The sequence below is a fragment of the Battus philenor genome, unplaced genomic scaffold (genome assembly GCF_028537555.1).
Source record: "Battus philenor isolate CCGP_79_NKW_IND1 unplaced genomic scaffold, ilBatPhil1.0.hap1 SCAF_4, whole genome shotgun sequence".
Lineage (NCBI taxonomy): Eukaryota > Metazoa > Arthropoda > Insecta > Lepidoptera > Papilionidae > Battus > Battus philenor.
Window position 1 is genome coordinate 5,902,025 of NW_027181704.1, and position 27,455 is coordinate 5,929,479.

At 31.8% G+C, this 27,455-nt stretch overlaps 1 protein-coding gene across 1 annotated transcript in view; it reads right to left on the reverse strand.

Moving 5' to 3' along the window:
- Nucleotides 1-27,455, reverse strand: part of OtopLc (Otopetrin-like c) — a 66,888-nt gene that overhangs the window by 17,949 nt on the left and 21,484 nt on the right. The window contains exons 2-3 of the mRNA XM_068771521.1: nucleotides 8,030-8,284; nucleotides 3,584-3,736 (exon numbers count right to left, since the gene is read on the reverse strand). Of these exons, the coding sequence (XP_068627622.1) occupies nucleotides 3,584-3,736; nucleotides 8,030-8,284 (408 nt within the window). The remainder of the gene's footprint in view (nucleotides 1-3,583; nucleotides 3,737-8,029; nucleotides 8,285-27,455) is intronic.

Consider the following 27,455-nt stretch of genomic DNA (forward strand, 5'->3'; position numbering starts at 1 on the left):
ATACTGTTCCGTAAAATTCTATCAACCATCAATATACTACATAGTCAATTTATTTAAATGCATATTCTTTACGGTCCCAATAATACTTGTCTTTTTTTATACGTTTTTTTAATAATAATATAATCCGCTTTTCAACTAGATGGGCCGACACCATAATCAAGGCTACGGGGAGTCGCTGTAGACAACGCAAGACCGGTCAGTGTAGCTATCTTTGGGGGACACCTGTGCCTTGCAGTGGGTGAAACCACTTTTGGAATAAATAAATTGTTGTAATTTTTTTCGCTTGTATTTAATATCAATATATTACCAACATTCAAATAACAACATGATTATATATATAGACATTATATTACCAACATTCTTTACTGTAATAACATTATGTTCTGTATCAATTCATAAAGCATTAAAATAAATGTTAGTCCTAATCGATATTATCTACTAACAAATACGACTTGTAACTTCCTTAATCATGTTAAATTAAAATAAATAGTGTAATTTACTATACTTAGACTTTTACAAGTGCTGTAATTTAATTCGCTCCACTCTACGCGATGTGCAGAGATGCGGTTTTGTCTTAAAATGTCGTCTCGTAGACGACCGTAATCCGTGAAACTTCGTAGAGACGTTGGAACGTCGTCTTTGTGCTATTCAAAGAGCGGTCTTAAAGGTGAACGAACAAAACAGTTCAAAAACCTCACTCTTCAGTTTACCCAAATGCAAAGTAACAAATGAAGATACACTGGCATTGTGGCACAGAACACGCAAAATTACTAGTGCGCTTTAAAAGTGGAGCATTTTCCATTAGCCCGCTCTGCTGCTGTTTATTCGCGAGTAGCTTGTACGTAATTCTTTGTTACAAAACAGTATATTATTTCGCACGGGGGTGTGTGTGAGGAATCACCTCCGTGCAATGTTTTTGTTCTCAGCACTTAATACACGTAGCAGAATCCAAGATGGCGGGACCGCAAACAGTGTGTTGTTAATTTTAGCACTAGACTATATTGTGTCAACAAACAAAGCTTTTTGTTACAGTACGCACACAGATCGAAAAATGCCATTATTTTAACGAGTATAGATTGAGATACCATGGATTAGAATCTTCATTTAAAAATCGAATAAAATACTTTTTAAAATGATAGAAATACACGAAGTTTCATTAAAAGCAAGCGGATATTTCCAGCCATGACCCCTTCGTAAACAGATCTACGTCTCTGATAGTAAAAAAAATAATTAATAATGAGGAAGTAATTGAAAAAAAACCTTTAAACGAGAAGTAGGTAGAAGGTCGCTATCTAAATAGAAGTAGCAAAAGTCGATTACGTGCACCCTCTCCCGAGTATAGTGAGGGGAAGACACTGAAGTCTGAATCGTAAGCTTTTACATTCTCTCGTAATTTATTGCGCCTTCGTCCATTCGTTGATCTGTCGCGTTTTTCACACTGACAGTTTTATCCACCCACTCAATAATTTCTTTTCGTATACATCATGAGCACTCCAATTTCCGAGTCGATTCGTTTAGGGTGGATAAGGCAATTTGAAGTAATTTACCAGTATAGTTTTCTTCCACGCAGTAGTACGATAAATTGTCAAGAACTATAAACGGATTTTCAATTGGAAAATACCTTTCAGTGTTTTTTGTAGCGAACATCTATGCAAACAAGCAGGTTACTTTAAACTACTGGTTGTAGTGAAAATAGACGGTAAAAGGCTACATGGATAAACACCCAGTCTGATTAAATTAAGCCAATAAATAGATTTTTTCTCATTGCAGCCGTGAGGAAAGCAAAGGAAAGGATGGTACGTAGCTTGTTATTGATTCCGTCAAATCTTTCAAAATGGTCACGGTTTTAAAAAAGAAACTACTATGAAGAGAAAAGTTTGTAACGGATGCTAAAATACATATAAAATCAAAAGTTTTCGCCGATGTTCTTAGAAAAATAAATCACTAGAAATTAGAAATATTTTATATCTTAACCTTCTATTTGCACGAGTTTTGTGAATACTTTAGTTAACAATTGTAACAAATACATGCTTTACAATATATATTCGTATCCCAATACTGTCTACTAAGAGTTGAATTCATCATTCAATAGAAAACATATGTGATTCTAATTGGTTAATTAAAGAAAAAGAATCTTTTTCCAGAATTCTTTTCTTAAATAGTACACAGCTTAAGGCGATCAATATAGAGTAAATAAATCTATTTGAAATTTATCTTGGATTCAATCCGTAAATAGTCTATACTAATCTATACTGCTGAAGTAGATACCTGAATCAAATACATAATAAAGGTTTACTTAAAGTTCATATTGTTGTAAGCATCTTACTAACGAACACAAGCGCTTTAAAAAGCTATATACGTGTTAATATTTGCTTAAGTCTTGTGATTTTTAATAAATAATTGAAAATATGTTCAAAATTATGAATAGCTTTGTAAACAGATTTCAATATTGACCTAGTAAATAATTAATACTTTTTAAATCGATTTACGTACATACCTTAATGAAATATAACTCAATAACTGACAATATGCTAATGGAAAATTCAGCATGCATAAAATTTTATGACAGCATCATTCAAATGGATACATCCAATAACATGTGTTGCCTGTCTGTTTCTCTTTAATATAATTCTGAATATGTGTGTCTTTGCTTACAAAGCTTCGTATGCTTTCCTCTAAGAGAACTAGTTTTTTTATTCCTTACGTAGTAAAGTTTATTAACTTATGAAAATTACTTGGGGAATAGAGCGTGTACTCGTATTTATGACGTCTGCTCCTTTCCTGGCAAGATTCCAAATGTATCTCGAAGTGGATATCCACTACATAGGTCATTAGCATCAAATTATATATAAAATGTATTCCTCTTAGTAACATGGAAGGTTAATTGTCAACAAGGTTGCTACTAAATCAAATATTTCTATTATACTACACTTAAATATATATTTACACTATACTTCAAAATTTACTATATATTAAAACCAAAGAATAGATAAATATAAACATAGGCAAATTCACTAAAGATACCTAAAACCTTTTGTTTATTTATTTTTGAATAATTTTGGATGACACGATATTTTTTACAAAAAACAGAATTTGCGTATATCTTCTTTTTATACCATAAAATGGCAGGTCGAGTTAGATGCTAAGATAGCTCTAAGGATGCATCATCCTACAAATTACAATGCAGTTGTTAATGAGCCAGGATTATGAAACAACGATTCTTCGCAACACTGCATTTACTCTTTTCCCTATGTCAAACACATCTAGGTTTCTAGCTGCTTTACTAATAGCGCCCTTAAACTTTTGCACGTTACTTTGTCACGTCAAAAATAAGTGTGTATTCACCAGAATAACCACAGCAAAATCGATCCAGGGAATTTTAATACTATTATTTTCCTAAAATGTTTAATATTGAAACAAAAACAAGGATAACAAATGAAACTACATGCTAGTAAATATTGTAAAAACTTTACAAAAACGACGTAAAAGTATTATTTCTTAATTTGTAATACATTTCCTTAGGTCCAATTAATGATAGTTATAGCAGTTTTAAAATAATTATCACTAAGTATCAGTTACTTACGCGCTTATAATATGCATGTTCTGTATGGAGGCGGAGGGACGAGAGGGATGTCTCGTTGGAGGCATGGGCGGCTGAGGAGGGACGCCAGGGCCGAAGAGCACCGGCTGCAGAGACAGCGAGCCCCCCAGCGACATGGACTGCGGACTCGACAACCTGTCAAGTGATAAATTGTTTCGCATTACACAAGAGGTAACCGCCATTTAACATACAATCTAATTTATACATAATCACTGCGTGACATTTTAAGGTGCATATATATAATATATTGTAATATTTGTTTTCATATACTGTTTTAAATATGCTAAGAAGCAGTAAAAATGTGTATTATATTATAACATATATTTAATAAAATATAACACACATAACGCTTATTTTTTGAGAAATGGTTCAAAATAGTCACGAACTTAATAAACAGTTCACATAATCAAATTTAAAAGTCTTAAAACTAAACTTTATTATACATTATATTCAATGTTATTTGCAAAATAACCAAAACGAGATTTTATTAGAAAGGTCTTGAGACGTTCTTGCGAGTAACGAAACCTTACGGTCATAGTAAACGTAAATCGATCTTAATGTTAGTATAATTAATTGTTTTTAATTTTAATGATATAAAAATGAATTATAAGCTGTATAGAACCAGTAAAATTTCATGTTCATACTATATAAAGTTATTAATGGATGCTCGCTAGTTCATTTGGCGGCATAAATTAATATATTATGCTATTGATGGAAATTAAAAATTGTGATAGACAGGCATTAGGTCCGTAGAAAATAAATAATTGCATATTCTTTAAATTAATAGTTCTATTAACAATAAATGTTCATTTATCGTATTTTAAGGATTTCTTATTTAAAAATTCTAAGGAAAATGCGTTAATAAAATTTTAGCACAGTATTTTGGTAATCAGAAATTTGAAAAAATAAAAATTAAAAATCCTCACGACAAAATCAACGAAGAAATCTGCAAACAAATAAATCTTGCTTCCAGAACATTCCATTTCAGTTAGCGCTTTAAAAAGGAAAGTACAATTATTTTCGCTTTATTTTTCTAATATCAAACTACCGAATTGGAAAAAGGTAACAAAATAAAAGCATATTTATAATTCAGGCATTGGTATAGCACACAAGATTTATAAACTAGGTATTTTTTAATATACCTGGTAATCGGTTATAGATGTATAGATTTTGGAGAGGTGAATGTATATATCATTTGACATCAGAAAAACTTTAAAGCTGTTATGCATTTAATCACTCTGTATAAAGTGATCACTCTGACATATATAATATTAATTTATTTTTATATTGAAATACCGATAACTTCTGGCAGGATAAAGTCTACAGGGAGAGATAATAAAAATTAAAAATTATAAATTTTCATATGTAGTAATCATAATTTTGAAAACGCTTTTTACTCATTACTTTATTTTTTATTTCTGAAAGCATTAATTTTTCAATAAGGTGTAGCGTACATTAATCGACAGCGAATGAATATATAATAATACTTTTACTATTTGAATGCTTTTTTTCTATAACCAATCTTCCTATATGCAACAATGAGAAATAACGAATGAGTTGGTAGCTGCCTTTCATCGCGACTATGTTGTATAAATCCAAATTGTTTGCACGTAAACGGTGGTATCAAAACTTCATAATTGCAAGAGCAAAAGTTAATTATATACTATATATATATATTATATATTTAAACTTTAATTAAATACACATGTAACAGATTTTAAAAAGAAAAGGAGTATAACAAATGAAAGTCATATTATTTGTGCAGCGGTTGTACAACGCTCGAAGCGATCTCTACCAAACAACCTTCGGATGGATATAAATGAATTAGTGAAAAGGGCAGCTTACAGCGTACATAATAAAAGTTATAGAGTATTGAATACACTACAAACCTAATGTAAACAGGGGATTCATAGAAAAAAAGAAAGCTGTTCGACTTATAATATCAGAGCTGGACGCTCTTAGAAAAAAGTTTCGTAAATTATGACGGTAAATACTCGACATATGTATTTATAACAATCCAGTGTTTGTGCATAAAAATATCAAGAAATATAAGAAAAACAACGATGTACATAAGGTTAAGCATTAAAATAAAGATAAGCTTATTAAACCTTACTCTAGGCTTTATAAAAATAGGAACTCTTTTGTGAACAACTGTTCACTGTATTACAATGAACATCCATTTGTATATGTAGAAACATTCTCTAAATTATCTTGTAAAGTGCGAACTGAAGATAACAAATATTGACAAAAAAAAACTTATCGCTGTAATGGGTTTTTTAAAGTAATATTTAGACTTGAAAATGGCTTCCTCTACCATTGTATTAAACATATTGTGAAAGTGGCCTGAAAAAACCGACTGATTTTGCTTTAGGCTCATCTTAGACCAGAGAGCATTTGAAATACTCGTAGCATTAAGTTGAAGAAAGATATAGAGGAGCTCAATCTGATTCTAGTTTTAACAAATTAGACTCTTTTAGCATTATTCTAATGACGTACATAAGTGGTCACTGAAAATGATTCTGTGAGGATGATCATATTAATAAATGGATACATATACTCAAAAACGAATACGTGACAAAATAAACTATGTATACATATATGTACCAAACGTAGATATAGATATATATATATATGTACGTTTGGTACATAAATGTATATATATGTATATATATATATCTACGTATATATATATATATAGGAAATATTTATATATATATATATATATATATACATATATATATATATATATATATATATATATATATATATATATATATATATATATATATATATATAGGAAATATTTATTGCATAAATAAAAACGAGTAACAAATGCTGGTCTATATCGCGCGATTCGATGTAGAGACTAATCTATATGTATCGTCTTTTAACACTAGTCGCAAACTTAAGCCAATTATTAATAATGGCGACACTCCATATCCAAACAGCAACAATAATAAAGGATTCCTCGATAAAATTCTATACAAAACAAGGGCATCTTCAACCACTATATTACATGAGCCAACGTGACCGTTTCATTTTTATAATATGATGAGAAATTTTAAACCTTTTCACTCAGATGATTATTAAAACATTCTTTAATCAAATATTCAAGATTTGTTTTCAGTTATTTATAATTTGTATTTTAAAAAAGCAATCTAGCGCATTGATTGACTTAAATTACTGAGCAAGATGAGGGAAATCAGCAGTAATATAAAATTCTCTCGGTGCGCCCTCTTCCATGTACTTGACATGATTTTCATTTCGAGTAGGTATCGAGAGAGTTGTTTTTCAATTTATTGTTATGAATTTATTTACTCGAAATGGATTTTGAATGGAGATATTTTCAAGCTGCCTTCCGATTTTATATAATTTGGATTTTTTAAGTCACATATGAATGAAATATTTTTTAAAAAAATATAAGTGAATAAATACATTTAATTCAATTATTGTTCTTCTATCTATCACATCTCCATAAACAACATTTCCGTTTTATTATAATAAATAAAAATCTTTTTTAATTTTTCATTTAGGCAGCAAAATAGTACTATCTTTATACAAAAACATGTATGTTCAGTTTTTAGATATATATGGATATTTCTTATATATTAAATGACCTGTTATTGAAGCATTATAAACAACTCTAAAAATAAATTTCTTTAAAAAATTTATTTTTGAATCCATTCCAGTGCAATTTACTAAGAGCGTCTTAAGATTTAAAGTTTTAAGTTATTATGTTGGTATTGAACCGGATACCGGCTTATACTAATCCCATACCGTACTATAAGTCGCAAGACTATACTAATGTAACCTAAACATTAAATAATGTACATTTCATAAGGGTCATAACTATCTGCATAGTTTTGATGACGATTCAACCTATTTTAGAACGCAGCTTTTTAACAAAATCGTCTTTATTCTTGAAACGAAATTACTACGTGTGTACGTGTTTTGCATTGCATATTCGATGAAAATTGAAAGCCAAGTGTAATTAATGTGGTGTATATTATTTACAAATAAACATACTATTTACAAATCATGACTTTAACCCAAACACAATGTAAGCCACTATATTACTGCTAGCGTCCGTATTCAAATCCAATCAATTTAGGATTTGAAATCGAACGCCAGTTTGAATTCGGATGCGCTGTAGTAATTTTACCTTAAAATATATTTTGATGTGAACAAAATTTGTAAGAAAAAAACTCGTGTTCAATAAACAACAATATAAATAACAATATGGTAATATGACTATTAAAATCATGTACTGTTTTTGGAGCTGACAACAAAAGCATCATATATATGTACCTGATATTTTTCAGTATAAAACATTACAAAATACCTATTATTATTTCTTTTAAGTGCTCGTAAGTTTTAACAATAACATTATATAATTTATTCATAAGTGAAGTGTCATATATACTGTACCTTAATGGCGATTCCAAATGAACACGATGCGATGAACAAGATGGCGCTGGTTGCTGATGTGACGGATGCGCGGGAAGAGGTGGCGGGCTGCTATGCCGGCTTAGCGTCTCCGGAGACACCAACGCAGCTCCCGCGGATGCCGGGCTAGGCAGTGGAGGAGCGCTGCCACCTGATATCTCGGACTCCGCCCCACCAAATGTTCCTCTTGATACGTGTGATCCACCGGACATGTTGTTTGCCGGGATGGAGTAGCAACTAGAAACAAATTTTAATAATCAGTAAAGTAATACATCTGCTACTATCTACAGTCTCCTCGTGCAGCTCAATTACTTCGACCGCTTTGCAAGAACCAGGATAATTAGTATGCAGTAATATTTCTCGACAATGTACAGGATAAAAGGACAGTCACTTACTCGTTGAACTGACGCTGTTTCAAAAGTGTATAACACCAATAAATACGACTCTTTTAAACTTTCAGAAGACAGTGGAAGCGATTAGGAAGAAGAGAATAAGACCTACACTGTAATAAAAATCGCGTGATTTTTTTCGTTTTTGAGTTATTGTAGGCTTATATTATTTTTTCATTATTTTTAATGATTTTTCTTATTATGTGCTGTAATTTAGATGGTAAAACTTTTTAATTTCGTAAATGACGGAAAATCTAAAATATCCATTCTCTTTAATTTTCCAAATATCTTTTAAGATGTAAACTGAAACCTTCCATTATGACTTCAAAGAGGTTTAGGACGACCGTTAAACCGGCAGACACGGTAATGGCTGTAGTCGTTAAACCAAATCGCTGCTCTTATTGAACCCTACCTTCGGTGCAATCACTTTGTAATGTAAATAATATCTGATATTTAAACAATCAACTTGAATGTTATCCAAATTAGAATTCCTTGATTACTTCGTAGATTTACGGGAATATTGCTTACAAAATAAAATTAATTCTGAACAGATTACAGCTTGGTAAAAACAAACAACACTGCAGAAACTGAAATTATATAAAATATCGGACTAAGGTCAATAAGTAACAAATTTTATGGTACTTGGAAATGATTATGACAAATTGACAACAAAGTTGAGGTTGAGGAAACATGGGGAACATAAAAATACTATAAATCGCAAAATAAAGCTTTGAAAATTATTTTTATTTACATTTTAATTCGTACATAAAACGTAAAAAACTACATGCCAAATATTTATCGCATTTAACTTTTTTGTTCTAAAGTTAGATAATTAATCTTGGCTCCATGGTAAAATTAACTAAACACAAATCGATAGAAAAAGAAATGATAAGTCACGTAATCATATAATAATATGCAACAAAAAGTAAAAAAATTTAATCATAAAAAATGAGTTAAACTTTTTCAAAAGTTCGGAATAACCGTTTCTATCAATATTACGTTCGATTTTCAAGTATTAACAGTGTAACTTAGTTCCTATTTTACTTTCTTAATTTATAGTTTTTAAACTATGTAATCGACTAGTTTAGTTAACAAAATAAAAAAATACTCAATGATGCCGATGTTGGTATAAAAAATAACAATTTTAGCCACTTAGCAAAAATTAAAATAGTTTGACTGGAAGATGATAATCCATCCGCCAAAGAGCCCTGATCTTGCACCTACAGATTTCCACTTGTTTTGGTGTCCTCTGAGTTCTTCACGTAGTAACAGATTATTATCAATAGAGCAAACTACTTGTTTGGTTTATTGATCAGAAGTACCAGCAACGACATCATTTTAGCAAGAAAGATAAACGACATCTAAAGAAATGCCATCTACTTTTGTTAAATATAAGTAAATTTTGAAACGATAAGAAGTAAATTTTTGTCTTAAATTTTAATAGTATTTTAATAGTAATAACATTAAATACGTAGGAAGTTTTCCCCATCCTAATATGTTTTAAATATTACAGAGAATTATATGACGAAACTAACAAACCTTTAAAAAATATCCTAAGGTAAAACATGATATGACTTACTAGAAAAGAAACTCAAATTAATTTAGAATGAACGTATATGAAAGGCATTCGGATCTAAATGCAATTTGCATGCAGGACGTTGCATAATTAACTTGGTTACTTCTACGTATTTCCTATTTAATTCTGAAAATTTATGTTCTGTAAAATATTTTTACTATTTCTTTTCAATAATTACTATCTATATAGTTTATTCAATACACACGAACTAGATTAAATAAAACAGAATATAATTGTTTTGTTAAAATGTTTAACAATTGTTCACATTTCCTTGTAAAAAAAAAAAAAAACTTTACAGTTTAATGTTATATACATATAATGATTTATAATAACTATTATATAATGACAAAAGAAAAGCTTATTTATTTTAATATTCTTAAAATATGGTTTTAACATGGATACGAGTTTTTATTTCTAGCTCATTTATTTGTTATATATTATTGTACTACAACTGCATTTTATTTACCTCAACAATTAAGCGCCAATTAAACGGTAACGGGAAGGCTTAAGCCAGAACTAATCAGAAAATGTTAATTTTCACAAACTTCTTAAGCTATGTCTTAGGACACCATTAAAAGTTATACACTCCGTCGTTAATTAGAAGTTTTCGTCTGAGAAAATTTTGTTTTATGAAAATAAACTCCAAAGTTTTGACACGTAATTCTATACGGTAAAGGTTTAAGGGTACGGACTGTTCCTTATATTCCCCAAGTGTTTCAGTGCATATTGGATTTAAATAACGAAAGTAATTGCACAGTTTATACCTCAACAAAAATATTTCGGAGGTGAACGAAAACAAAAATTTAAAACTTGTTTTATATCGTTTGATATAACATATTTAGAGAGTTTATTATTATTATCTTTATACAAGACCTTGCGCCTTTTTAGGGATATTTGACTTAATTCATCAACATCATCATTAACATTTATCATTTTACGCGTCGGACACCACAACAAAGTTCCTAATACAACACATCTACCTATCAATCTTCATGAAAACGACGCAAAATCCTGCTAGATCCGAACGCTGCTGTGTCTCTTTGCCGTCGGTACGTTATTTATGTCCACCACAACATATAAATACTCAACCACCTTTATTAATTACTTCTTATCAGTTAGTTTTGTTGTTGTTGGTCACAAAATATGTGCATCATGATCGTTGTCATTACTTCAGCCGAAGTAAGTCCACTGTTGGACATAGGCTTTCCCAAACATCTACAATCTCCTTTGTTAGTCCATAGATTTCACTCCAGAATTTTAAGTTCCCAGCGTTTATTTCACAAACACATAAAACTTCTAAATTTTCACAAATAATAACCGACTTTTATTAACATCCTTCGCAATCTCCGTTCCAAATTATTATTAAAATGATGATGAATTTCGAAAATCTCCGTATCTTTGATAAAATAATATTCAAACAAGATAAATTCCCTGTGAAGCTTCGACGCTCGCTAAATCGATTACGCTTTTCAAATCCTTCATATGCGTCATTAAGCCTCGGGAAATTTCAACAAACGCCAAATGTGAGGTTGTTGCAAACTCGTAAGAAATTAATCGAATTCTCTCAGTATTGTGTTTTAAAATCCTGTTTTTAGACGAAACATTGTGCGATAGAAAAAAATTTAAGACGGAATATCATCATTATTATCATCATTTCAGGTGTAGGACAGCCGAACATTGGTTTCTTCTATAGATTTCCAACAGGACCGGTTAAAAACGCATCTAGTGTCTTCTGACGACCTTAATAATTTTGTCAGTCCACCTGATTTGTTGACGTGCTGCGCTTGATACTCCAAAACTACACCAGCGGCCATCTGTTTTGCCTCATGTGGTCTGCCTACTGCCACTTTAATTTGCCAATCTGGACTATATAAAACACGTACTTACAAATAAATCAATATCAATATAAGATAGATCTCCATATAAACTAATTACGTATTTTAACACCTGCCAAACGTTAATATTAAGACAAATTCCCTCTAACTTCTCATATGTTGATTACAGAGTTTACTTAAAAATAGACTCTACATCGTTTGACGTTGAATTCACGTCTTATAAATTTAGAAAAGATTAGTATTTTAAAATAGTTTTATAGCACATTCAACATTATATTTCAACTGAAAAACCTAAACGGGCTTTGAATACGATAATCAACACATGGAAAAACTTTCGTTCGTGAGTTGTACATACAAATGTAGATATGTGAAGGTAAATTTGTTTCAAATAAGCGTTACGTTAATAGCTCTGATTCAGGAACACGTAACTACCGTCGCCCGTGGGAAACGTGATCGAATTTTTAATTTTTTTGTTACCTTTCGAATCACGAAACGCCACCATTTTATGGTAAAAAGTGTGTTAGTATGTATAGGTGAACAAAAGGGGAATACTCCTTATATGATCCTTATACTCAAAAGCAGTTTTATATGTACATCAACACTAGATAAAACAGGGTCCGCTACTTTTCGACTCAAAGTACATTTAATTTTTAACGTGTATTTGGTTAAACTATATCTATTAAAAAACAACTACAAAAAAAATTAAATTTATGAGGAACGTTAATTAATAATCTAAAAATCGATTATTGCTTTTTCATTCAAGATCCTTAGACTTTGGAGAAGTTGTCAGAACTATAAACTCAATGCTATAAGGTAATATAAGTCGCTCCGGTTTTGTTACTGAATATGATAAATAAGGAAACCAACTTAAAAATGCATAATCTAAACCTTAGAACGCAGCGCAATAAGACATTCTACCGCAACTCAGAGAGGTCATTTGAAAAAAAAACTCACACAAAACATATTTATATCAAATGTGAATATAAATTTCATTTAATAAATATGAAAAATAAACAAAATAAAAGAAAAACTAGAAATAAGAATATTAATAGCCGATGCATTGTCCTGAACTTTGTGATCTAAGTGAGAAACAGGTCCAATTGAGCATAAGTCGTGGGACACTGGTCTCTCGTCGGCCCGGTGCGATTATTTCACAAAAATTATTTTAAAATTCCATTATAATTTATACAGAAGAAGCCTTAAAGGCTTTGAAGTTTTTACGCCTTTGTTAATCACCCTGTATAGTTAGAATTGATTAAATAAGATCTAAAAATCTTATACCAATAAATAATACAAGTTTCAATTCAGTTATACAACACTGTGATATAATTTTTCACTTATATTCTGAAATTAATAATTAACCACTACAGCCGCCGTCGTGTACGGTCTAATTAAAAAGAAATAGAAAACGTTGAACTCGTTAGCATTTTATAATTAGCAATTCCGAGAGCTGCAAATAATCAGGTCGCGGGCAAAAAATGCATTTTACATGCATCATGAAACGTTCCCGGTCATCGTTTTTACGTGTAAAATTAATTAATGTAAAAACCAACCATAACAAAATGTATTTAAATCATGTTTTAATTTTTTTACCATATTTATGTTTTACTAACTCTCACAACAGACTCAATGCAGTCAAAAATAATTGTAGCCAACTTGAAGGCATATCAAAGATGATCCTTACTTGCCTTTTATGTTCTTATTATATCAAATTTTTGTCAGCAAGGAACTGGCACTTAATGCCTCGTTTGTATGAGAAAATAGGTGTCTTTTTTTGCGATTTTCCTCGCAATTTTTCACTTTTTCTCATCATAAGAACCTTCCTCATACCTAAACCAAAAAAAAATTAGTTGAACCATGCTTGAGTTTTGCGCTTAGCAACAATCGTGATAATTATTTTTATACAGATTAAGTTTATAGACGATACCTGTCGTTACTGTCCAATTACATTATTGGAAAATATTGTTTCTTTACTATTCCTCAAACGAACCGGCTAATAGACATTTAAATGTATTATATTAAATAATATTTATATAGACTAAATTGTATGAAATTTTACAGTTACAACATATTAACCTCTCTAGATAAGAAATTTAGGGATTACACATCTGAAAACATAAATTTTGCTTTTCGCTACTACTAGAGCTACAATTTTTGAGAGAAGCTTTATTAGAACGTAATATCACAGCGTTAATGGCAGTAGTAACGAACAGTATATAAAGCGCTAAATGTTTATTACAACTTCCTCGGTAATTATAAAGTGCCGCCACAAACACGTTAATGTCTTCGGGAACCCGTGAAAATATATACTATAATTTATTTCAAGAGCAACGAAATCGAATAACGGGCGCCGTCGGCGAGCGCGCCATTTCCGCATCCAATATGGCAGCGTTTGATTTCCGCTCCCGTTTCCCGCGTAAACGGTTTATGTCGGATTACATGCAACGTTTATTTTAATCAACCCAGGGCTTGGATACAGCACTGAGGTAGGTAATGCCTATAATCCTATCCCGAACGTTGTTGAAAATAGCCAATGTTACTACCGTGTTTCAATTATTTTCAGCTAAACATCGAATTAAAAACAAATTCTAATGTTTTTATTTAAAATTATGTAATTTGAATAGTCTGAGCAGTGATTGTCCATAGGTAGATGGCTGAGACATGCGATCGTAGGTCGCGGTTTAAAGTCCCGAGATGTCTTATACAATTAACCATCTGTGCACTAATTATTGAATTACCACTCTTCACAAACAAGGTTCCAGAGGATAGACACCTGCATGCTCTGCGTACCCTAATACCACCCTGCCACCGCCAATCTGCCTGTCAAGCGTGACGATTATGTTATATGCCGCTAAAGATATCTTTAGGGGAGACTCATGCCTTGCAGCAGACGTCTGTCAGCTAAAAAAGAATATTACTATTTAATTTATTGCTCATCTGTCAGCGAAGCAAGTTTAAGCATATTTCTAACCATCATATATAAAGTGACTAAAATAAAATATGTTACATTAATGTATTTTTCTTAAAAGGTAGGCTACATTTCTTTCAAGTCTTCAGAGATAGATAGTAAAAAATAATTTATTTTAATATGTAGTATTCTGACTTTTGAACGGTCTTTCTCACTTTAATTATCCTTAGTTTATTATAATTTTCTTAAATTTTTAGGAAAAAAGCAATAATTCTGAAAACGTCCGATGAACCGTCTTTTTCGATATACACCAAAATGGTTTATTGTCAACAGTTACGATACATTCACGCCGCTCAAAATTTCACACTCACTTTCAGAACAACCACTTATTAGAAATAATACCGTACAAATAATAATTGCAAGGGACAAAGAAACTATAAGCTTAACTAAAAGCTTTATTTCTAGAGACCGCTTTAAAGTATTACTAATGGTCTGTATAAAAAGCGTCATAAATGAAACTATATAAAAATAAAAGAAAACAATGTTACGGATCTGCGCAAATAAATGCTTTAATAATTAAAACAGTGAACATTTTCCCGTTGGAATGTCGGCGAAGCGACACAGACGCGGCGACAAAAACAATTGAGAACAGATAACTACCAGCTTCGTCGTTGGATAAGGATTTCTGTATAACATTGTTATAGTAAAGGATGCTCTCTGAAAGAATTTATTTTACAGCGACAATATTATATGTTACTCAACAAAGTGTAGTAAACTTAAAGATTAAATTTTAATTACTGACAAACACTGATTCGCTTGTGAATGTGCATATTTTAGGCCATTGCCTAAATTTTTACATTTAAATGCATCTTTTACATCTTCGTTATGTTCTTTATATTACTGTACGATACTTAATTTTCTTTTTTTTAACTTTCATTTTACTGAAAGTTTTTACCTCTGTAAGACACAGAAAAAAATCAATGCAATGACCTAAATTTCAGATTAAAATAGTTAAACATTATTACTTTAGTCAATTTTATGGCAGTAGTCACTAGCTGCTCTGTAACCCATTTTCTGCTTGATAGTTATTTATGGTGCAACTTGTAAACGTAGGAATTTTATTTACATCACCAAATATACTCATGGACATTGTTTAAATATATGTAATATAAATGTATAATACTTTTGTATATATAAAATTAAAGGAGCCATCTTTTGGCATGTCTTTCTTATACACAAAAAGTGGTGAGACAAACAGAGCGATTAACTCATGGGATAGTTTAAGCTAAAAGGATAACAGTTTTGAAATAGAATGTTCTGTAGAACACCTCATCTCTCAATTTACGTAATTGTGTTATTTTTGGATCAAATGACCGAAATGATATATCGATAAATAAATTAAAAGTTACAGCAGTTGCAATATTTAGATTTAAGGCTTGAAGTAAACTAAATTACAATGAAATTAAAAGTTATAGATAATTCTAACGATATGACATCTATAAAGGTAAATCACAAAATTCGTTGCTGGTCGCAAAACTTGGGATCCTGTTCAGGTTTTTTTTTGTTAACAAGTAGAGAAATAGTCGTCGATAAATTGCATAGAAAATTTTAGTATATAATAAAATAGTCTCTTTACCTGTTCACTTAACCTAATAAAGTAAAACATTTCTTCCGGGTCAAACATTTGATGTGAATCAAAACCAAAACGGCTTTGTCAAAATGTAACCTAACTAGAACTAGAAATATCATATTTCATAAGGCGACAGCCGAGGAAATTAGTTAATTTTATAATTATAATTGTGTGATTCGGTTATGAATTTGATTTTTTTTTTAAAATTCGAAATACAACTATAAAGATTACCAATTTAATAATGATGAGTTTAATAAACTTCGTCTCTTGTTTTCGACTGAACATCGTTTAATTTTGGTTTACAACTTTTAACATCGTAACAGCAAGTCCCTGTCTCTCCTTCCCCTCCAACGGGCATCCCGGCGAATGCCAAGTACACGAGAAGTTCCTTAAAATAAATCAACTAGAGAAGCGACCCCGTATAATCCAGAGCATGAATCACTGCGTAACTGTTTCACCCCCCTATTATACAGCCTTTTGTCTATACTACAGGCCAGTAAAAATTAGACTACTATTTAGATTGATTTGTAACAAGATTTCGTAATTATTAACAATCACGTTATTGTTCTAAACCGAAAGGTTATTTTTTATAACCAACTAACCTTTAATTATAAAAATAAATCAACTACTTTATGTCTTATTGAATAATATTTGTTTACCATTAAAAAAATTACATCATTTTGATAATAAAATATTTCTCGTATTTACAAAAACCGCAAAACGTTTTTACAAGTGGTAAAAACGTTTTTATGAAGATTAATAAAAATTCAAATTCAATTATAATGATTCGTACAAAAAAGCGTCGAATTTGCATGACTCTTATATTTAAATGCAAAAAAATTAAAACTCGTGATTTGTACGTTATCATTTGAACAAGTTTTCACATACTGCATTATGTATAATGAATGACAAATTGATTCCTCTTCGATGTCAAGGCGGTGATGAAGTTTAAAAAACTAATTCGGCGAAGTTTTTTGCACAAAATCTTCCAGGTTACAATCTGATTATGAAAAAATACAGTTTTAGAGCAGTTCTTAAATAAAAATCATTTTTAAGTCAAAACTCTTATAATAAATTTTTCATCACAATATGTTCATTTGATAAAACGTACAAAACCCAAACACTGGGAACGCTGTAGTCTGTGAGCGTCGTAGTAACGTATAACATTAGATGCCGACGATACTACGTTGTACAGGATCGAATTGAAAACTATATAATACTAGATTAAGATAAATCATTGGAAATGCAACCGAATTCCGTGAACACTTGAACTGAGTTTCCCTCAACCATGCGGAGCTTTTACGCTCTTGTGAATTGGGCTTACGTAGTACGTAGCATTCGCTTTCGTTGGCACCCCGTTGGGAGCCGCCCATTGATCAATGGAAGCTTGTACTACAGACTTTCTTTTACGCTGAACGTAGTTTTTGTGCTTCAGCTATTTTCCAGTAAAAAGAAACTAAAGTGTTACCCTCGAGTGCGATTCCTTTCTTTGTCATACGTTCTGCAATTTAAGCTGAAAAGCGAAAGTGAGTGCCAATGAGAAGGAAAAATGTCATTTTTTATACTTTCTTATTTACCAGACACACTTAATTTTATGTAATTTTGTTTGCTATTTTGTCGTTTAATTTATATTATTTATTTTGTAGTAGGCATCTCTATTCAAAATGCTTTTCGTATCTCTCAAAATTGGTCCTTTCGTCTATCGTCGTCAGTGCAATCAATATTTCAAAAAAAAATCATAATTTCTTTATTCAGATAGGCATTAAAGCACACTTTTGAATTTTCTTTTATTTTTCACAGTCATTCGTAAGTAAGCTCTACTCGAAAAGCCGATCTGTTGGGAAGAGCGGGTAAAAAACTCAACAGTTACTCGTTTGTAAATAAAAAAATATCAATATTATTCTCAAAAAAAAAATATCTTTTCGAATCAAATATGCCCACACATTTTTAGAGATCGAAAGAAAAAAACACTACGAGATAAGAAATTAGTAGTATTAATATAAAATTTGTAATTGAACGAACTAAATGTAAAACATACGAATATTTCGAAAGTTTTTGCAAAAACTGTATTGATTAAATATCGTCAAACCTCTTCAGAGTTCCGGGCTCGAGTCAAATATATGAATATTCAAATGAAGCTTTTAGCGCGAGATCAAACAATAAAACGCGTACGGTTTGAATTGACCGCAGCTATGCATACTACGGAATATTCACCAAGCCTTCACAAAGTTCGTACTAAATTCCCTAGCGCGAGTAATTTATTTGTTAATATCCATAATCCATAAATTTTAAGATCAAACTCTTAGTTATAAGTCAAAATATTTTCTTTTTAATTTATCTAAAAAAAATGTCTTTGTAACTTGTCAGGGGTCCGAAACCTTTCTCAGTGTAAGATAATTCTGCATAACATATTATACTACTACAAATTTTCATTAAAATACAAAATAACAACAAAGTTATTAATGATCTTATACAAAATAATGTTGAAACTGTTTATTATATTACTATGCGTTACTAGGTTCATACGTATTTGGTTATTTTTTAATTTGGAAAAATCCAGAAATAATTTTATCTTTTTTATGTTGGTCATTATAAAATGAAATACAGGTTTGTAAATAGAACATGCTAAACAAAAGTAGCCACCACACCGCCGGAATTCGGCGGGAATAAAACTCTTTTATTATCATTCTGCTCGCTACTAAAAAGTAACTTCTCTTAGAACGATAGGACAGGATCTGGATCGTATTGTAAAAATATGTGATATAATACTAAACAATATCGGAAGAATCAAAACCAAAGACAATCATTCGGAATTTTAAATACAAATCACAGAAAAATAAACTATTTTTAAGTCATTTTAACAGTGATAAGAAATTATTTACTTCTTTAATAACGTATGCATAATTTGTTAATGTTTATAAAATAAAAAAATAATACGTAACTAAAGAACATATTTTAAAATGTACTGGCTAAGAATTGTCAGTGTGATGTTTCTTAAATAGATCATAAACTATTCGTAACGAATGGAATATAAATTCTTTTCAGTATATTATTCGCGTCGCCCTTTCAAAGTTTCGTCTGTCCAAGTCCGTCTTTGTCCGACTAGACTTGAACACTTTTTATACGATGCGTTGCGTGCGTTATCCACATTCTGTTGCATTTTAAAATTAATCACCATCCACCCCTGTCAACGGGCGACTTTCTCGGGTACTGAGCGGTCGACGACCCCGTTGTATTTGGGACGACCTAATGTTTATAACGCCGAAGGAGCAAACACAACAGGAAGTAGGGCGAGGGGCACGATGCCGGAGCGCAAACGCTCTATGCCGCTTTACACCTCGTCGTTTTGTAATCCATATCAATTTACACAGAAACGCCTCGACAAACATCTAATTATGCAAACCAATCACATCTTTACAGTGATATAAATAAAAAAGTTGCTTCAATCATTTTTGACCACGCACAAAAAAATAATGAAATAAATATAATGTAAATACCTTTCCTCCGTAGTGGTTTCATTTCCATTAACTAAAGACTCTGTTATCTTCATTGTTATTCACTTTTAATTAATTCATGTAAGTTTCGAAACAATTAGCCCATATTTGGGAACTGTTAAACATTCAGATTTGCAATATTAAAGCGAGTTCGTCACGAACGCACTGTCGACACTGAGTTAGCGGTCGCCGCAGCGCGGGTCCGCCGGTTCTAATTCAATGACACGCGGATTGCTGCAATTTCGTACAACTATTATTGCAAGCACGGGGGCGGGACAGGACGCAACCTCTCGAAGCGAAATTGATAGAATAATGGCACCGAAAGAAGCACCATGCTACGTACTTCTCTGCCGCTCCATGACTCACATCGGAAGATTTCGCTGGGCTTTTAATGTGCATTCACTTGTATATATATGAAGGGGACGTTGAAAGGATAAATGGATATAATCACTCAATATGCATCCATAAAAAGAACAATTCCGCGCGGGGGACATAGGGGGTCGAGTGGAAGTCACGAGAGAAGGAAATTGTCAATTTCGGTGTGACAGATATAGTAAACGTTGCATGTAACCATGACAGTCTTTAGCTATGGAAGTTTTTATCATATACATTTTTAGATTGATACAAACAGATTCAAGTATGCGGTCCATAATTATCCGAGTATTGGGGATATTCCCGAAATAGTGAAATGAAGGAAGTCACTAAAGATGCACATGACTTGTGAAAACTTTGTTAATACAAGTTAGTGTGGTAACAAGTCTAGTATTTAGCATTTAGTGACTAAAACTTTTTAGATCAGCCACATGTATCGTATTCTGATTTGTAATATTTCAAAATTTTACAAAGGATAATCTATTTGTGATGCCTAAACTTCATCACAGATCCTGGAATAGCACTTACCTTTATCAATTTACGTATCGAAAAAATAACCTAAAAGGTATTTATAGAGCACGAAAATATTTAGCTTTGCCAACATTGCTTATGTAATTTCGGAGATTACAAATCTTTAAACACGACACAATTTCCCGATAGTATTAAATAATTAAATAAATATTCTTATGTATAAAATATTAATAGCGCAACAATGTCCTGAGAGATCCAAATGCTCCAGCAGTTCAAACATTAACTCTTTTTTAGCATCGGTTCATCGTTAAATTGTGGCTTAAATAAGTCAACTACAACAAGTCTTACAGATATTCGTCCCTTAATTATTTTTTTTTAACAATGAACTGTTTACAAAATATATGTCTCAGGATTTTGAAATAAAGGAACGATTATTGTATCGTGTTTTGGTAACTATATAGTAAAAATATCATAATTTCCGCCGTGGAAAGTATTGTTGAGTATTGGCTTGGGAGAAAATTAGAAGATAGATTTCTAAAGGGACCGATCAGTAACGGCCTGTAACTCGCAACCTGCGTCTTCTGTCGACCTTAACGATAGTCTGCCCAGCTTGTGGGTTTCAAGTCCAGAACCTTAAAGCCCCATTGGCCATCTAGTCTGCACGCTTTGTGGGCTGCCCTCTGCCACTTTAAGCTGCCATTCTGCTGGGCTATGTCAGGTACTTTCGTTCATCTACGGACCTCCTCGTTTCTGATTCGACTTTGTATCTAAAACCCAAGTATATCCTTGGCTCTAATCACAGTAATCAATTTTAAACAATTATGCGATTTTACGACGCAGTCATTTCGATAAATATAAATTCTATCATGGTGATTTAATTTGGTTTTCTATGCGATTTTCAAACAATTTGTAGTTTTAACTAAACGTATATTTTTTTTTAAATCAATCCAATTCATTGCAACTGTCCTTTCTATAGTATAGATACTTTCACATTAATAGAAAAATATAATTTAGTTGTAGACGATCAGATTAAGTTACTCTTGAAACGATTATAACAGCACTAGCATATTGTTATACTTCGAGTCATCGGTCAATAGATGATCAAGAACCGTATTAAATTTATGTAACCCCGAAAGCATTAGGGGTATTTATGATACCATTACCTGTATAAATACTGTATGTACGTCTCCCCTGGGCCCGTGAATGTGCGCACCTATGCAGGGCCATTAATGTCAATTTAAATTTATGACCGGACTCGCACCCCGCGCAGTCGCTCACGTGGCCGACAGCGATTTGCACCGGTTATTGCACCAATCATTCTATACAAACTATAATAAATATTCATAAATTTATGAGATGTATAAAACTAATGTTACATTAGCCCTTTTAATACAGAATGATTAGTTATAGATGTAAAAGCTTTAAAGGGATGAATACATAGCTCGTTTATTCATTTCTATATTTTATTATCCACATAGAATGTGGTGTGTAAATTAGTGAAAAAGTGACCATTTAAAGCGACCATTTGTGTAAATTTATTATGAAACGTACAATGGTGCAAAAATAATTGGTTTCGGAAATAATTAATAATGTAATAATAATACAAGGAAAAAGCATTTTTGAAATTCGCATAACTCAATTAGTTATTATTTATTTACTATCTGTCTGTGTGTGTTTGTATTACCAGAAATTATTGGCCAGTATCTTATGGCACCAGTGGCTATTCTGCGCGCAATGTAACCGCAAAGCTTTGATCTCCACATTCCTGATTCGAGATCATTTGAGCGATGGTGAGCATTCCAATGCGGCCCATTATAAAAGTTCTTTAAAAATAAGAATACTGCAGTTTTGACCAGACTTTCACTGCTGCCTAAATTGTATTCCAGATTGCGCGGGCACAAGGGAGCAAGGCGCAGAGAGCACTTAAGTTAAACCTCTTTGATGGTAAAGATGGGCGGGCTTCTTGGAGGTCATCGGCTCAGGCCGTTACATATTACAATTGCATCGGTTTGGGCAAGCGCCGCGGAAATAAGTATCTTGTAAAATATACTAGATAATATATTTTACAAGATACTTATTTACAGAAGAAATATACTTTTCATGGTGTTAAAGACTCGATGCGGTAGACACCTTGGGACCCTCACGATTATGGTTAACTTATTAAGCGTCTGTTTTTAACTATTTCGTTAACAGGGCCTTCTAAGCAAAAATTAAAAATGACTGTGGCCTTTGAAGCGTATGACAAAAACGCAAGTGACTGAACACTCAACGCCTGACGCACATAATATAAATTATCTTAAATTATAATTTGTTTGAAACGGCTATCTTCAGACCAATTATGATTAAAGATTCACTTGCGGAAAAAAAGATTTTTGATCAACCGTAAACTTAATATTTGTTATTACAAATCAATATTAATTTGTAAACAATATTAAATTTCGCTAAGTTCAAATTAAATTATAATTGTTTATTACACTTGTTCCAAATAATACCTATCGATGTCTATTTATCACTACAAGTTACCGACCAAACGACCCAAGTCCGAGCTCCACACTCAAAATATTCCCGATGAGACGTGGGCTAAAATGAACGTTAATGTTTAGATCTTTAGTTTAACTTTAACTTGTAGCTCTGTTCCTCGGTAAAGGTAAAATATATAGCCGTAGCTGCAATAAACGGAAACATTATGGAGAAAAAGCTATTAGACTAATATTCAGTAATTCTTAAGGTCCTTTATTATATAAAACGACCGTCATGATTTAAATGACAACGTCAACTCTTTTAACCACCATTTAGATACAATAACACCGTTGCAAAATACATACAAAAAAATTAGAGCAATAAGATTTTTTTTTATAATCTACAAAATCTGTACAGTACAAGTACAACTACAAAATATTTTATTATCTATACACACAAATAAAATAAATAGAGAACATAATTTTATCAAAATAAATTGTATTCTGCTTACGTATAGTATTTTATAAGTTCAATAATTATTATGTATGCGAGTGCCCACTTTTACGAATATACCGGATTATAGGTTATATATGTGAAGTTTTGAAGTCATAAATGTATATATCTGCCGCTGTAAATGTATGTAAAGGTTATAACTACCAAAAAAATCAATGGTTTCTGGAATAATAAATAAAATTATCATAGTATAATAAGGAAAAGCGTATTTAAACTCAGATTACAACCAAATAAAATGAATTATTATTTACTATCTGTCCCCACAACTGTAACAGCTATAAATTATTGTCTAGTCGCAAATAAATTAACGTATTTCAGAGTGGTTACTGTTGTATATGATACAGTGTGATGAGAAATAGACGTAAAATTAATAAATCGATAAACTAAAACCGATCGCCCTATATGCTCTAAGTGATACTTTTTAAATTATGCGTTTTTTCCTCAAAGTTTTCATTTTTAAAGGATAGTTTTGTATTAAACACTATTTAACATGACAAATTACATAATATGCGTTTACTTTTATTTTTTTGTCTAGAACCATTTTTCCTCTGCCATACACGGCAGTAACCTTAACCTTAAATAACGGGTAAATAATACAATATAATATTTATTTATATTTTAGGCATATGTCCAATAAATATATCTATTACATAACATGAAATTATAGGTACCATTTTTATTCACTTATTATCTATATCTATCTTACATTCTTTTTATATCTCAGGTAAGATAAAACAATCTTGTTTTATTTAAACTTTACATATTACATATTTACTTAACTGAATAAGGTTTTTTTAAAAAATAACGATATTTAATTTAAAGAAACTAGAAAGAATTATTAAAAAAAATGTATTTTTTTTTCTTCATTGATTCGTCATAACTAACAGAATGTTTTAGTTATTTTTTATTTATTTTCGTTACGCACATAATAATACTCGTGCCTCTGTTATGACGTATGTAAAAACGTAGTCGGCGGGCAGAAGCTTCAGCTACACACGTGGAGAGGCGTCGGAGACATCTCCAAACCACTCACAGCACAATAGCACTACACTGAAAGGTCTGCGTACGTACGAGCGCCCTTAACTCCACTATCCATTACAAGGAAGCGCTAATTATATTTAAAATATTGTATAACCTTCAATATTTATATGGAAAAACAATCTGTATGAATACATTTTATTCACTTGCCGAGATTGTATAAAAGTTTTATTTTATAATTGATAACTCTTTTGTGGGCAACAGAGAATATAATTATATTATGGGACACCGGTCAATAAGTTGTACGCAGCTGGAAACATGAGTTTTCCATATGTATCTTTATGTACATTTGGAAATGAATGAAGTGTTAGCAGTTTCATTGAAAAACTGCCATTCAGATGTTTACAATAAATATGGCTTAAATTTGTTATGTTTAATAAAAATATAATCAAAAATCCTATTAAAGTATAATAGAACTTTGCGTAATAATAAACCTTGGGAATACATTGCACTTCTTCTACTTATTCTTTAAAGCCCATAAATGACCACTGCGAGCCCTAGGCCTCCCCCATAGATATCTATGGAGGGAATTAAATAATCTTTACAGTTGCCGGTTTGGCGATTGCAGTGTAGTGTCATGGTACGCAGAGGACGCTTTTTTTTGGTGTCTTTTGTAAGCAGTCACAAACCTTTATAATTATTGCAGAAAGTGTATTAATAAAATTGCATCCCGGGAATCGATACCGCGATCTACGATAGCTAGTCATACTCCGCTAGATTAGCACTGCACTGCATTGCACTGCTATTAAATTAAGGATAACCCATAAAAGCTATTTGAGTTTGTTGTGACTCTTCACCGATAAGGGCTCTTTTGGAACCTTTAAATTTGAAGATTACGGAAGAGCTCAACTTAATTCTACTTTTTGAAAAATTGGATTCTCCTGGCGTTCTCCTCATAACATACAGATATAGACACTGCCAATGATCTCAAGTGGATAGTAATATAAGTAAATGAAATAAATCAATAAATCCAATTTCATAGTATATAACGTTTTTTAACTTCTTTTGAGTTTTTAACTTATGTGTAAGTGTCATAAGCAAAGTTAAACAGATTTTAAATAATTTAATAATTCTTTAACGACTAAGGTCGTTTCAAAAATAAAATCAATACAAATTTACGTTCCAGACTCTTAATGTAGGAGTTAGCGAACTTTAATTTAACACTCATTATAACTATCTTTTTTTTGATTCACATTTGAATGTGTGTGTTTATGCTATTGCATCCAATACCATACAGTTTGTTTCTAAGTGGATGTTTTTTCGCTGAAACGAACTCCCTAACATCACGAAAGTGAAAAAGCAATAACGCATTAACGTCGATAAAACGTCGACACAAAATGCAATTAGTCGCGAGCGGATATCACCAAGTTATTTTATTACTTGAGCAGAGACAAACTCTGAACGAGAATTATTTTCATGAATGTCTGAAAAAAATAAAGTAAACATTGTTTCATAAACTTTCCAGTCTTCTATTTTCATGAATAATGTAAGGAAGATCTCGTCAGATATTTTAATATTTAATGTAAGATGGTCTTGTTCTAAAAGCTTTTAAAGTATTCAATTGAAATAGCAAACGTATTATAAATACCTTTCAAAATTATATATATTTTTTATTTGATAGATGTTCTCTTGTAACGTCTTGAATGTAAAAATTAGATTCTCACAGACAGGAAAGGAGCACTGTAGAAACATAGAAAGTAGAATAAGTAACGCCGTCCTCCAGAATTAATAAGATTGATTTAACTTAAAGAGGCATTGGAAAATTAACTTCAATTAGATGGGGCGAGGTACATAGCTGGCAATCGCTGCAACCGATGGCCGCTGGGGCCGAAAGGTTATTAGTGGCGACCTCGAGCCAGTAAACGAGACACAGATAGGTCCCCCACTAGTTGGACCGACGACATAGTCAAGTTCCTGGGAAGTCTATGCAGCGCAGCAGCGCAAGACAAGGTCATCGAGGCAATCTTTGGGGAAGACCTATGCCCTGCATTTACATATACGTCTGTTTATTTATACATCTGTTGTGTATATATATATATATATATATGTACAGCACCAAGTCAATATGTTTAAAAATTTGAAATTTCAAGCATACTATCCGTATTTGCTTATAAACTACTATTTTGTACATTATTTACGTTTAAGTAAAAAACTGAACCGTGGTTTCTCACTCTGAGTCTTATTGGCAACCTCACAGTCACTCGACTGGTCATAAAAAGTGCTATGCTTGGGAGTTCTCTACAAGATTGAAAGATAAATGACCACCGCCCAGCGGACTAGCAAGTTGTAGTGCCAGTAGACGCACAACATAGAAGAGGTGGTTGCTGGGGCCTTAAGAGTTTGAAGTGGACCGCGGACCGATAAGTAAAATGTGACGGGTGATCGTCATACGTTTCACTTATCGGTCTAGCAAAGGTGAACAGAACAGTCGTCGTAATACGGTGGATTCATGCCTCTTTGAAGCGATTATATTGAAAATCACTGAGGCAGGCCTTCTGTCATGGACGATGCGGTGGACGCCTTAGACTCCATTTTATTAAGAAAAAATAAAAAAAACTTTTCTAAAAATAAAATGTTAATAAAATCCCAAAGGAAGTTCCTCTTTCCACAAAGTTTACGCTACGTAAGTGATCCCATCAACTGCGGTCACTTAAAACGGCGCTGAACAGACTGAAGCGACGCCGGGTGTTTACAATTATCAACCAGCAACAATAAATACTTC